Source organism: Xenopus laevis, chromosome 2L (genome assembly GCF_017654675.1).
Source record: "Xenopus laevis strain J_2021 chromosome 2L, Xenopus_laevis_v10.1, whole genome shotgun sequence".
Lineage (NCBI taxonomy): Eukaryota > Metazoa > Chordata > Amphibia > Anura > Pipidae > Xenopus > Xenopus laevis.
In genome coordinates, this window is record NC_054373.1 from 145,445,577 (window position 1) to 145,459,511 (window position 13,935).

A 13,935-nucleotide genomic window follows, 5' to 3' on the forward strand; every position below is an offset into this window, starting at 1 on the left:
GGACCGCCACACATGTAGTATACTTACCATCTGCAGTAAATCATACAGTTTTTCACTTAAGACTCCAAACAGCCTTTCATCTGCAAATGCCTGAGAAGTGAAAATAAGCACAGTTGTTATTAACAAGTAGTATACAGTGCTGACATATTTTGCAAAGCTGTACAACAGAAGGGAGATACAATACCTGGAAGGCATTGCCCTGAGAAGAACTGATCTGTCATTACCAAAGCTTTGTGTTTATCATGTTTCAGAGCCAGATTACCTGACAAGAAGCCATGTTATAACATTGCATGATCTCATGGGTAAAAAGATCAAACCAAGAAACAATAAATTATTCACATATAGGCCATTCTTTTTCAAGTATAGGTATATTTATCCTTGGAGCCAAACAGCCCCAGGTCTAGGGCAGCAGACTTAGGGAAACAGGTTGCATTTGTGAGTTTTTTTTTTTTTTTTATACCTCGAATAAACTCGAATGTTTGCTTATTTATGAAAAAACCTCGAATGAATGCAATCTGGGGGAAAAACTTGAATACTCAAACTGATCGAGTTAGCAGGAAAAAAAAATCAAATTGCTCGAGTTTGGCCTCAACAGGTTTTAGCTGGAGTATTTTTGAATTGAAGCTTTTTGCAGCTTCCGGGCACAATAAATCTCGAAAGATTCGAGTTTTTCCTGAAACTAGCCTTGAAAACTCGAATTTTTCAGGAAAAGCACAACTCGACTTTTGATAAATAACCCCTATATATAAGATCAAGTGCAAATGACAGGCCATATATTAATGCCACTTTTACTACCTATGAAATTATTCATCTAAAATCTACTTCATAATAAAAATAGAAATGATACATTGACCTAGTAGCCAAAATTACGTTTGCCTTGCAGTGGACATTATTCTGTGTGGGGTTAGAATAAGACATACTACAGTGGGTGAAGGTTTTCTAGATGGCTTCTCACACTGCAGCCTTAAAGGAAAACTATACCCCCAAAATGAATACCTGAGCGACAGAGAGTTTATATCAAATGAAGTGGCATATTAAAGAATCTTATCAAACTGGTATATATATTTAAGTAAATATTGCCTTTTAACATCTCTTGCCTTGAACCACCATTTTGTGATGGTCTGTCTGCTGCGTCAGAGATCACCTGACCAGAAATACTACAACTCTAAAACTCCCCATAGACGCGACGATTCTTCTTGACGAACGACCGATTTTAGGGAAGCCCGACCAATCCTTCGAAATTATCATGCGGTTAGTGGGATTGGAACGATCGTACATCTTACGATTTTTCGGCCGACATCTGTCAGGAAATTGATCGGCTAGGTCAAAAAATCTTTGTCGGCCCCAGTGCAATCTATCTATATTTGCAGGGCCAAGCAGGCAGCTCCCCTTTGTTTCCCTGTTTTCCTGGCAAATTGGTCTTTTTAGTTGATGGTCAATTCGTACGATTGTTCTGAGAAGATCGTGGTCTCACGATCAGGATCTGATCTTTTAAAAATCTCAACATCTATGGCCAGCTTAACTGTAACAGAAAGAAGTGTTGAAGCAAAAGACAGAACATGTGACCTAACATGTATAGTTTGTTAGGTATGTTTGTGTGCACCGTGAATACTATCCCAGGGGATGCCCTTATTTTTTTTAAATGGCAGTTTTCTATTTTTGATTAGCCAATGGCACATACTAAAAAAGTACATTATTATGAAAATGGTTTATATACATGAAGCAGGGTTTAACATTGTTTGAGGGGTACAGATTTCCTTTAAATAACGAGAGAGTGTGTATAAGATCAATATATAGTACAAATACACACAGACTAATATTATAATACAAGAGATAGCCATGGTTAAAATCACCAGTGTACTTCAAGTCAAACATAACACTCATGGGTGATGTAGAGTCCAGAACACTCACCTCCTTGTATGCTTGTAAATAAGAAACAATCTGCAGAAAATGGTGCCGAAATGTAGGATCCTGAGGCACTTTCCCAAAGCACAAAAGTGCCGGCTGTGTTAGATTTACCATCAACCTGATAAATTATAACAGCAAACAACAACAATTAAGATGCTATGATCAGAACTACTTTTACATTAAGCTTTTTTCTCTCTAAATGGATAATTTTATTTTGTGACAAAACAAAGGAATTCTGGAAAATGCTGCCAAAGTGTCAATTCAAATATAAAAATACACGAGATTTTTCTGAAAGGAATCCATAACAAAGCGTTCTGTACTTCAGCAAAATAAAAATCTACAACAAAAACGCCAAACGGGATTTAAAAATTGCTTGTTGGAAAATGAAACTCACACTAACCAGAAGACATAGAACAAAAAACAACTGCCCCAGACCATTGTTTCTCCTCCACTAAATGTTACAGGTGTGCAACTCAGTGAGTTTGCAAATTATCCTTAGCATGCAGCTCAGATTCAAAAGCAACAGTTATGAACCATGTGGCCCTCTACAAGTCACTGATTGGGTAGTGACTGGTAACCAATTTGTGGAAACCAAAAGCACTGTAAAACAGGAAGTAATGTTCTGGCTGTTATGTTGAACAACCAGTCACTCCAGACTTCATAGATTACATATTTGGATAACTAACTATATTGAAAACATTTTCTATTTTACACAGCCTATTTACTCAGTTTTTATTTTTATACTGAACAATTCCTTTAAAGAGGATGTAAAAATAAAATCCCATTTTTACTTTCTTTAATGAAAAAGAAATCTATCTCCAATTTACTTTAATTAAAATATGTCTAGTGTTTTTTTAAAAAAACCTGACTGTATGCAGTGACATTCCCCCTTCGTTTTACGTGCTGTGACTGCGGACGGTCCCTAACTGCTCTGCAGGGAAACAATCATATTTTCAAACGGCAGAGGGGAGCCACCCACCTTACTTCCCTGACCTGGAGCAGCTTTGTTTGTTTCCCTATAAAGCAGCTGGCTACTGTGTAGGGATTTGTATCTGCAGACCCAGGGCAGTCTGCATATTTTGATTATTAATTAGTCTTGCTGTATCGGCATCTGGCAGATATTTTTGCGGTTTTGATAATTTATGATGATCCCTAAGCTTAACCTCCAAACTGAAGCCCAAACCACACTGAGCATGTGCGTGGTCTTGGTCTTGCAAAGATGTTTAACAAAGTTACAAGACGACAGCCCCCTGCAGCCAACTTTGAAAGCATAAATCATGTGTTTAACTAGGCGTCTGGTACAGCAAGTTCATGTTTATTATACAAAATACAGCATTTCTAGCATTATTCTATTTTAGACTTTAGTTCCCCTTTAAGAGAGTAATGTGTTATGGTTAAATACAAAAAAATGCACAACAATATGAAATCATGTAATGGTAATTATCTACATAAGAACAAGTCAACTGTACCTGATTACAGCATCAAACAGCTGTTTATCATTGTGATGCTGGATAACCAGGGGAACAAGATCATTCTGTAGTATCTGGGCAGCACCAAGCTGTTGTCGAATATCTCTTGTATCATCCTCATGGCGCAGGTAACGAATTAAATCTTTTATACTCTCTATGAAAGGAAACATTATAAGATTATATATAAGGCTTTAAGATGTTGAATGCTAAATTAAAATGTTATAGATCCACTGCACCAGGAGGGATGTGGGTTGGACATCATTCTACCCCATAAATAATTAAAAGCATTTTGTGTATATGTCTCATTATAAGGTTTCCTTAGACAACGAGCCATGATGATCTGCACCCAGTGCACTATTCGGGGCAAACAGCACAAGGGTGCAGAGCACAGCGCTCTATAGATGTACATAGTACAAGTGCTAGATGCATTGCGCTGAGGAGTTTTATTTTAAGCCTGATACCATGCATAGTACTTAGAACTGGTATATAATCCCTTACATGTTCATGGGCTAGACTATGTTAAAACAATGTCACATAAAACATATTACTTAAAGGGGACTAAAGTGGACAATAGATGCAAAGATATCGTCCTGGGAAACAAAGGTCCATATGATTTTCGGACCATGTGAGGTGTGTCCTGACATTTATCGCATTTATCAGTCGAACGGACAGGTTAAAGATTTATATCAGCTACCGATAGGATCACTGCATGTACTGGTGACTGTTACTACAGGTATGGCATCCGTTATCAGGAAACCCTTTATCCAGAAAGATCAGAATTACGTCAAGGCCATAGACTCCATTGTAATCAAATTCTTCAAAAAAAATTTCTCTGTTGTAATAAAAAAGTAGCTGGTACCATCTAAGATATAATGAATCCTTATTGGAGGCAAAACAATCCTATTGGGTTTAATTAATGTTTAAATGATTAAGTAGACTTAAGGTATGAAGATCCAAATTACGGAAAGACCAATTATCCAGAAAACCCTAGGTCCCAAGCATTCTGGATAACAGGTCCCATTACCTGTAGTATTTGTTGGACATAACTTTCGTACGATTGCTGCCTGTCAATAAATGGCCAAAACAATGTCTGGTGTACTTTTCCTACTTATTTTCATCTGGATGGTTAATGGCGGATCGTTAGACTGAAACTAACACAAAGAAATCAATCATCCATGGACAGCTTAAGAAAAGGATAAGATTGCTTGGTAATGGAAAAGTTGGTATTGGAGTTCTGTATCGACAGACCATCTAGCTAGCGCAAATCCACTTTAGAATTATTTTGGGCTTGACAAGCAACATCCCTAAAGGTACAGGCACACGGGGCACATAATGTGTTTTGTTGTCGAAGCACCTTCCTGTTTGAAGGGTGAGAGAACATTTAGAATCACTCCCTTTCAATTAGCCAGCATTTTTGAGCAATAATACCATTAACAACATATACCTTTGTTTAATGGAAATTGTTAAGATATCAATGTGTCGTTCTCTGAAAAACAAAGTAATCAAAATGTTCTTCCCCGCTTAATACCATTATTCAGTGAATACAAAACATGCTTTCAATAAAGAATATAGGAGAATATCTGTGCCACTATTGAGGACAATTGCTGTAGTTAAATTAATAGGCCAGTGCCTGGAATGTTTTTGTAGTCATCTGGAACATGCTAGTACATATCATCTACAATTGGAAGTGCGTCACTGACTTTAAAGCAGTGCCATTCAGTTTAAGTCCCAATTTAAGATCCAACCTTTGGCCAGGACCCCCCTTGGCTCATAACATGAGCACAGATATAGCAACATATTGGTGTATTAGTCATTCAGCCATCTGTATAATATCTAAGACTGCAAATGCAATTTCATCCAAAATCTGACCCTAACTGGCCTTCAAGCCAGGCTTTCAGGCTGAGAGCCCCCTGCTACTGCTACAAGCCACCCCAGGTGGTCTAGCCCAACAGTTTGGAAACTACTGCTTTAAAGTACTGTTTTCATTAAACTAGGTCAACCTTTCAGAAAAATCAAAGTTATGTTAACCATACTCTATGCTTCCCACATTAAAGGCATTGCTTTCAAGCGAATGCGGTTTTGTTTCTCTTGTCTGGATAAACTTGATAAATCTACTACTGTGTCCCTTAATAAACCTCATATAAATCATTCTAAGATCAATGGTCTGACAACTCACTTTATTTGTATAAACCAGTCGAAACTTACCAAGACAGTCAGGCTCTTTGTGGTAAGTATCCCCCTCCAGGAACCCCAAGGCGCTACACGTTGCTAACAATTCACAATTCATCATGTACAAGTCCATATATCTATTGCAGCTTTAAAAAAAAATAAAGTAAGATCACCTAAAAAAAGACAAAAAAAAACAACAAAACAGCTGTTAATTATAGCACAGGCATAGCTTTTAACAACTTTCACCCATTAAGTTAACTAATAAAGGTATAACTTCGACATCACTTCCCATTTTCAATGTAGAAATTGTACAGCGAGTCCTATTAAACAAACAGTGTCATATATAAAAAGCAAGAAAGGGGTAGGCTGGGGGCCATGGCAAAAACTCTTTGATGCCCACTCTTGCCAAGGCTCTATAAAGTTTATATCAAATATTTCTTCATACAGCAATTAAGAAAGAAAAAAAAGATTTGGAACAGACTGTAGAAACTGTGGCCAGCATCATTATTTAAGGACACTGCAATAACCTAACTGTTCTCCTTTTTTACAGCTTGAATGGGTGCCCCCATGGCTACAAAGCAGCTGTGTTCAGCACAAGCACAATTCATTTATCTTCAGATGAACAAGGGGAGCACTGCCCCTTTAAAGACCTGTACCACAGTTCCTGCCCCCCTCATGTCATATTACATTGGGCTTGGGGGGGGGGCAGGGTAAAGTACTGGCTAGGAGATTGTTTACATGTAGCCTTTCCCCAAAGTCAGTTGTGTTAGCAAGCAACACAATAGTGATGTGGGGGTCGACCTCACCCAACCCTGATCTGCCCCTTTAGCATCCCCCACCCAACTATCAGCTATAGGAGCATCCCCCAACTGAATGACTATAATTTTTTTTTGTAATTCTCAATGTCAGTGACCCCCATTTGAAAACTGGAAAGAGTAAAGAAAAAAAAGGAAATATTAAAGGATATAGGATAAATGAAAATTAAATTAAAATGGTCTACAAAATTAGCCCCTTTTTTGAGATCTCCATAGATGTTCTCTGGTTTCTGTCGAGGTGTCAAAATGAAGGGTGAGTCGTGTCCTAATAGTCCCTGTCAGGACTGTAGGAGGGGACAGCCAATCACAGTTCAGCAGTCACACAAGCAAAAACAGGCTTCGGTTCCCTATCAGGTCAGCCTAGCTGCTGATTCGTATCCTTCAGTGCAGTGTGGGGACTGCCACTGGCTCCCTTGCACAGCCTGGGAAAGGAGGCAGCAGGAAATTGAAAAGAAATGCAGAAATGTTTAATAAAGTAGTCAGAAACAACTTTTTAAAGCATATTCCTTCTATAGCTAAAAGCGTTTAATGCACTGGTACATTCTTGTTTTTTACATAATATGTTTCCTTTAAGGCCAATTGAAAAGATGCTTAGAATAAAGCTCCCCTTTTAAAACGATACAGACACGTTCCTATAAAAATCATAGGAACGTGTCAGTATCAAATAGGTGCTGCACCCAGAATAGTTCCCATGAAAGCCCCCCTGAAAGCTGCCACCAGGCCCACAAACCTGCATGAACCCGACCCTCTGACACTGCTAAATGATCTTCGGTGCTGGGGGGCTGCGTGAACGTTCCATAGGCTGATTACGAATGAAAACAGGACTTCAGAATATGGAAGGATCGCTCCGCCCCCAGCCCAGCATCACTGTAGCAATACGGAAGATCTGTTCGGCCGGTCTGCTGCACCAAGGTTCGCGGGGCTGGCTTTGAGGGGAGGGGTTTGCGGGGAACTATTCCAGGTGCAGCACATACTTGATACTAATACACAGGGCCGGAACTAGGGGTAGGCAGAGTAGGCACGTGCCTAGGGCGCCAGACAGGCACCTTCTCTGCCTTCTACCCCCTAGTCCGGTCCCGTCTCGATGCTCTGGCCGGCCTCTCCATCCTAAAGCACACATGCGTCCTTCTCGACTTTTTTCGCACATGCGTCCTTTTTTTCACGCACGTATTTTTTTCGCTCATGCGCTTAAGTCTTTTTTTCACTCAACGCTTTAGCCTATTGGTCGCCTCGATTAGTTGCTGCTGACACGTTCCTGTGATTTTTATAGGAACATGTCGGTATCGCTTTTAAGTAAAGAATTGCAGAGAAACTGGGGAGAGATAAGTTTCTTTCCACAACATGCCTGACATACATAACGTTGTGGTTAGACTTTCCTTCTCCTTTAATTGTGCTTCATACTTGGATGAGATCAAATCTGTATGACTGTCATTATTATTCGCTGAAAGAAAGTTAGAATGTGTTCCATTTAGTACAAACACACACAGAGCATCGGCACATGGAGCTTTCCTCTCTACTCCCCCAGTGCATGGATATTGCCTCCAGCTTTGAAATGAAATGCTTCTAATTCGTGGCTGTACTTCCATCTTAAGTGGAATGCGCTGAAATGAAAACCTCCCTGTCAGATGGTTAGACCCTACTAACTTCATTGGAAGTAGCAAAACACGGCTAAAGTGTGGGCAGAAGTAAGAAACCTCCAGCGTAACTATACAGAAGCACGAACAGCTATGGCTCAGAGTCTCCGTTACCAGCAGTCACATATTGTTACCTACCGCACAACTGTCCCGCTTTCCGCGGGACAGCGCCGATTTTCTTAATACAGCCCGCAGTCAAGGAACAACTTTTGAACGTTCCGCAATACAATTAATATTCAATTCCCGCCTGACTGCTATTTCCGAGAGTACAAGTCTCATCTCGCGAGACGGTGACGTCATCACTCTATGTATATAAGAGCGGTGAAGCGCATGCCTCCTCCTGAGGTGTAACCAAAAGTATATACACAGTAATTGGTCTATTCTAATCAGAACTGTGTCAGGGAGGAAACAAAAATAAAATATTTGTATAACCTGTTTGTCGGCAATACCTGCTGCCTCTCATAAAATTACACCTAAGGAGTCAACTCCACATGAGATTGTGTAGGAGCTCATCCTACAAGTTGGAAATAGTCGCATCAGTTAAAATAGTATACAATGGGACTGATCAATAAACCTGATAACTACAAGACATATTTGCTATCCGAGTCACCAGTGTCTTTCAAATAAGTTGGGGTGGTTTGTACCAAAGGCTGTAGGAAGTAATCCATAAACAGGGGTGCTTCCCCAATGAGGCGAGTTGAGGCTGTCACCTCAGGCGGCAGCGCCCAGCTAGGTACCAGGGGCAGCAAAAATGCTGCTCCTGGTATTTTAAGCGTTGAATTTCCAGGGGAGGGGGGGGGGGCAGCAGCAAATGCTGCTGCCTCAGGTGGCGGAGGGGCCAGGATCGCCCCTGTCCACAAATATCGCCAAGGGTTGCAGGATGGAGTCACGTGCACTGACTATTGGGCGTCCTGGAGGGTTGGAGATAGAGTTGCCACCCGGCCGGTATTTTACCGGCTTAGCCAGTAAAACACCTGCCAAGGCCAGGGCCGGTTTTACAAATTTACCGGCAATGCAGTTGCCGGTAATTTGTAATACCCCTTAAAAAAAGCCCTTGGCCTGCCCCCAATTTGCGCAGAACTTACCCTTCAGACCCCAGCAGCCAAAAGCAGTGGCATAACTAGATATTACTGGGCCCCACAGCAAATTATTTTTCAGGCCCCCAAAATGTTTAGAGGTTGACTTGTTTCTCCAATATTTATTGAAATTGTATATGAATTAGGGCCTCATGGGGCCCCTATACCTCCTGGGCCCCCCTGCAGCCGCAGGGTCTGCTTCCTCTATAGTTACGCCCCTGGCCAAAAGCCTATTGCTCTGTGAGTTTACAATTTTATTATTAATGTTACTTTTTATTCCTTGTCTTTCTGTTCAGTCCCTCTTCTATTCTTAATCCAGTCTCTCATTCACTCCACTGCCTGGTTGCTAAGGTAAACATGACCCTACCAATCGGATAGCTGCCGAACAAAATGTAAATTAACGGATAACCACAAAAAAGTGCAAAAAAAAAATGCTATGTGTCTCAGAATATTAATTTCTATGTCATACTAAAACGTCTTCCTCCTGAAAATACGTGCTGTTCTGATTTACTGGAATCACTGATATGACTTTACATGCAGCAATCCCAGGTGACCACACAAAACTGCCTTCTGCTGGATTGTTGGGAATTTGTGATTCTGTAGAGTGCAACCAAATGCAATAAAATAATTCAGGAAACATCCTGAAAATAACATAATGCCACAGACTGAACGCAGCACCTGAGGCTTGATAAATGTTGCCTTTGTCTACTTTGTTTGAGCCAATAAAATTGCACAACTAAAAAGTTGATTCACTCTGTCAGTGTGCAACAGTATTTTGGACTATATGTGATTTTCCTGACCCGTGGCAGGTTGGGTTATACACTGTTTGGCATCTGATCCAAAAGGAAAGAATACAGGGGTTGAGCACTTCATCACTGAGTGGAACAGACTGAATGCAGCACCTTGTCAGAAGTTCACAAAATCACAGTACATTAAATATTCACCTTTCGTCTTTTCTTTATTATCCATTTGAATTAGCTGCCTTTATGTTTCCAGCTTACAAATGGGGGTCACTGACCCCATCTAAAAAACAAGTGAGCTGTAAGGTTACTTTTTAATTTTGCTACTTTTTATCGCTCATCTCTCTATTCAAGAACTCTCCTATTCATATTCCAATCTTGTATTCAAATCAATGCATGGTTGCTAAGGTAATTTCCACCCTAGCAACCAGATTGCTGAAATGGAGAGCTGCTGAATAAAAAGCTAAATAACTCAAAAAACACAAATAATAAAAAATGAAACCAATTGCAAATTGTCTCAGAATATCACTCTGAACAAAATACCAACAGTTAACTCAAAGGTGAACTACCCCTTTAATTTCCTACAGATACAGTCCCTACCCTGAAGAGCTTAATATCTACACAGGAAAAGATAAATATTTTGAACTAATAGGGATTCTCTAGAAGTGTTGATTATGTTTCAAATGCCACAAATAGAGTTAGAGAATGCGAGGTGAGAGGGATAATGTATATAGCTGCCTACAAAGTCACTGCAATGCTACTAGTACAGGTATGGAATCCTTTATCTGGAAACCCGTTATCCAGAAAGCTCAGAATTATGGAAAGGCTGTCTCCCATAGACTCCCAAATAATCCACATTTTTTTTAATGATTTCTGTCATAATAAAACAGTGCCTTGTACTTGATACAAACTAAGATATAATTAATCCTAATTAATTGGAAGCAAAATCAGCCTATTGGGTTTATTTAATGTTTACATGATTTTCTAGTAGACATAGTAGGGGCATATTTATCAAGGGTCGAAATTCAAAAAGAAACAAACAATCAAAATTTATTATGATCGACTAGCAAACTCTAACCGAATTCGAATCGAATTAAAAAAAAAATTAAAAAAAAAGATTTTCAAAAGTCCACCAATAGACTCCAAATTGATTGTAGGAGGTCCCCCCTAGGCTAAAACACAAATTCAGCAGGTTTTAGATGGCGAGTAGTGGAATCCAAATTTTTAAAGGGACAGTACAGGATAAATTTCAATTTTTTTTAACTCGAATCTAATTTGGACTATTCCCTAGTTGAATTACACTAAAATAAACTCAAAATTTGAATTTAAAATTCGAATTTTCAATTAGACGCTTGATACATCTGCCACTTAAGGTATGAAGATCCGAGTAACAGATGGATCTGTTATCTGGCAAATCCAGGTCCTGAGCATTCTGGATAACAGGTCCTGAGCATTCTGGACATTCTGCACATTAAACTTGTTCCTCCTCAATGGGACGCTTGTTGTTTCTATCCTTCCTATTCATAACAGGTATATGTCAGTTAGTGTTCATTTTGTTGTTTCTAAGTGAATGTGATATGTGCTGACAGCTGCTTTGGGGTGCTCGATCACTTCTCTACGCATGGGAAAAACAACAAGGAACTGCTGAGAGGCAGCACAGACAGTGCTCCGAGTGCACAATTCACAACTAGTACATATCTTGTCACCCTGCCTCTAGCTCCCCACTTCCCAAGTTCCCACCCCTCACTTTAATGCACTTAAACCATCACACATCCATTAATACTCATCATGCATTTTGCTGTCTCCTTCACACTGTTACCCCCCCTACCACTGCAGATGCCAGCGGTATAACCAAGGTTAAATGGTAATGACACTGAAACAGAACTCAATGAAAAATAACTGTATCCAAATTGAATCATTTGGGTAGCATTACATTTACACAACACAGAGTTAGCAAGTTACATTTGTGTCAAAACTAAATGATCACTGTTAAGTGGTGAGAGATTAAGACTCATTTTTGTTTTGTTCAGCTCTGCTCCTAAAGTTTCCTCTTTGCATGCTGGCGGTGCAACTCTGCCCTTACCTGCCCATGAGCAGACTGTCGGATGTGCATTACCTGATAATCTGGGTGGCAGTTGGCTCTGTAACTTGGAATCTGCCGTCTCTTCCAGAACTGATAGCAGGAGCAGCTGGTGTCTTTAAAGGGGATCTATCGCGAAATTAAAAATTGGTAAAAAGATTCATTGCACGAAGTTATTAAAATGTCTAATTATAATGTATTAAAAAAATGTTCAGTTTTAAAAACATTGCAATCATTATAGGGAATCCATTCCCAGCTGCTTCTCTCTACCTGCCTCTAGCCAGCTCTGAGGTCGGGGTCGGGTTTCTTTGCATAACAGTTCTGTCCTCACGCTCATTGCCTGTCAGTGCTGTCAATCATAAGTTGTGGAAAGCCAGGCACGGGAAATAAAGGGAGGCTGGCTGTGTATTTGCTCCTTGCCGCACATTCCTTTCTATGCGCTAAACACTGACACGCGCGAGTATAGGTGCTCTTTCAGTTGAATTTTGCTTCTTATGTGACATTTGCGCATGTCAGTGCTCAGAGCACTCGGACACGGGAGACCAGAAGCTACGGAGGCTGGTTGCAGGGGTGGGGAGCTTGTTTCGGAGCTTTCTTTCCCTTTGCTTATCTGGGAGGGAGGGGGGGGGGAGCTGCAGAAGGAGAGCAGCTTTTAGTGAAATGGAGTTATTAAAGTATTGAGACTGGCTGGGGGGTGGTGAGGGGTCTGTCTGCAGGGGGAGAAAAGGATAAATGCAGCACAGCACTGACAAAGTAAAATAAAAACAAAAACATGAGGGTATAGATGGATAACAGCTTTTGGTGCTGGTAACACTGGACTGGACATTGTTTTTTTTGTGATCCCTTCTCTATATTATGCATAATACATTTTCCTGTAGTTGACACCAATTTTTTCAGGTCCCCTGAAAAATATAAAATGGGGGTTCTACTGTATTTATCCCTGCCGGATTCTTCTGAATGAACACTTACCAAAAAGCCATATGGCTTTCACGGCCTTTGTACAGTTAGGGGGTCTCACAATATATATAGAAGCAGGGCCAGATTTGCATATTTTGCGCCCCTAGGCTTGGCGCTCCCCCGCCTCCCCTGTGCATGCGCCGAGTCTCGCACACCCCCTGCACATGCGCACCACAGTCCCCCTGCATGCTTGTGAACGGTAAGACACTATGGAGTTCTAGCTCCCCAGTGGCCACCTGGATGCAGCTGGGCGACATGCTGCCCCAGACACCTCACTGCCCTTGGCCCCAGGGCTGGATTTCGTAAAGCGGCACCCCAAGGCCTCATGGTCCCACGTCAGCCCCCAGGCTGCCGCACAGTCCTAGTGTTGGTCCTAGGCATACCAAACCCACACTCTGGCTCTCAGAGAAAGGCTCCTAATAGTATGTAATATTATTTCTTTTATTTTAAAAAGTAAGCATTTTTGGTAAACAAATATATATTATTATTTTCATCATATCTGTACAATTTTATTTTCGCGATAGTTCCCCTTTAAGGAAGAAATACTGAGCAGCTCATACAATGGGTTGGGCAGGGGGTGGGGATAGCATGGGAAGGCACATCACATAACCTAGGTTATGCAAGAGATCTAGTTACCCACAAGGCCTCTCTCTGCTGACCTAGATTCCTAGCCATCCTGCTGCTCTGACAAGGCCAGGGGGAGAAAAAAAATATAAAAACCGGTCATGCATTTCACATGGATAGAAATAGAAAGCTGTAATATTACGAAGCGAACTGGAGAATTAAAAAGATAAGTCAGGATATCAGATTGCATAGCACATGGCTGTTGCCTGAACATTTAGCTCCATTCCCCTATTTTTTACAATAATGAATTTTTTAGCAATAACTCTCCATAGCTAAGGGTTTATTTGTGAGATTATGGCCTTCCTCCAAGTAGGCAATTAATAAACATTCATATATAGCTACGCAGTGTATATATATATATATATATATATATATATATATATACACTGTGAGTTTTGAATAAACCATTGAATTATTTTGGAAAACGGAGTGCTGGTCCTTTCTACAATTTTATATATATATA

General features: G+C 40.4%; 1 protein-coding gene across 5 annotated transcripts in view; it reads right to left on the reverse strand.

The window, feature by feature from the left end:
• timeless.L (timeless circadian regulator L homeolog) overlaps window positions 1–12,360 on the reverse strand; it is a 52,957-nt gene extending 40,597 nt beyond the window's left edge. For 3 of the 5 annotated variants that reach the window (XR_005965507.1, XM_041582526.1, XM_041582523.1), the window contains exons 1-5: window positions 8,134–8,288; window positions 5,583–5,719; window positions 3,378–3,531; window positions 1,912–2,026; window positions 28–90 (exon numbers count right to left, since the gene is read on the reverse strand). Coding sequence is in view for 4 of the 5 variants with exons in the window: in XM_041582526.1 (XP_041438460.1) it covers window positions 28–90; window positions 1,912–2,026; window positions 3,378–3,531; window positions 5,583–5,679 (429 nt within the window). In the remaining variant the exon portion in view is untranslated. Of the gene's footprint in view, window positions 1–27; window positions 91–1,911; window positions 2,027–3,377; window positions 3,532–5,582; window positions 5,720–8,133; window positions 8,289–11,927; window positions 12,058–12,161 lie in introns of those variants that run through there. The other 2 variants (XM_041582524.1, XM_041582525.1) reach the window with 2 other exon arrangements.
• Window positions 12,361–13,935: the final 1,575 nt, after the last annotated feature.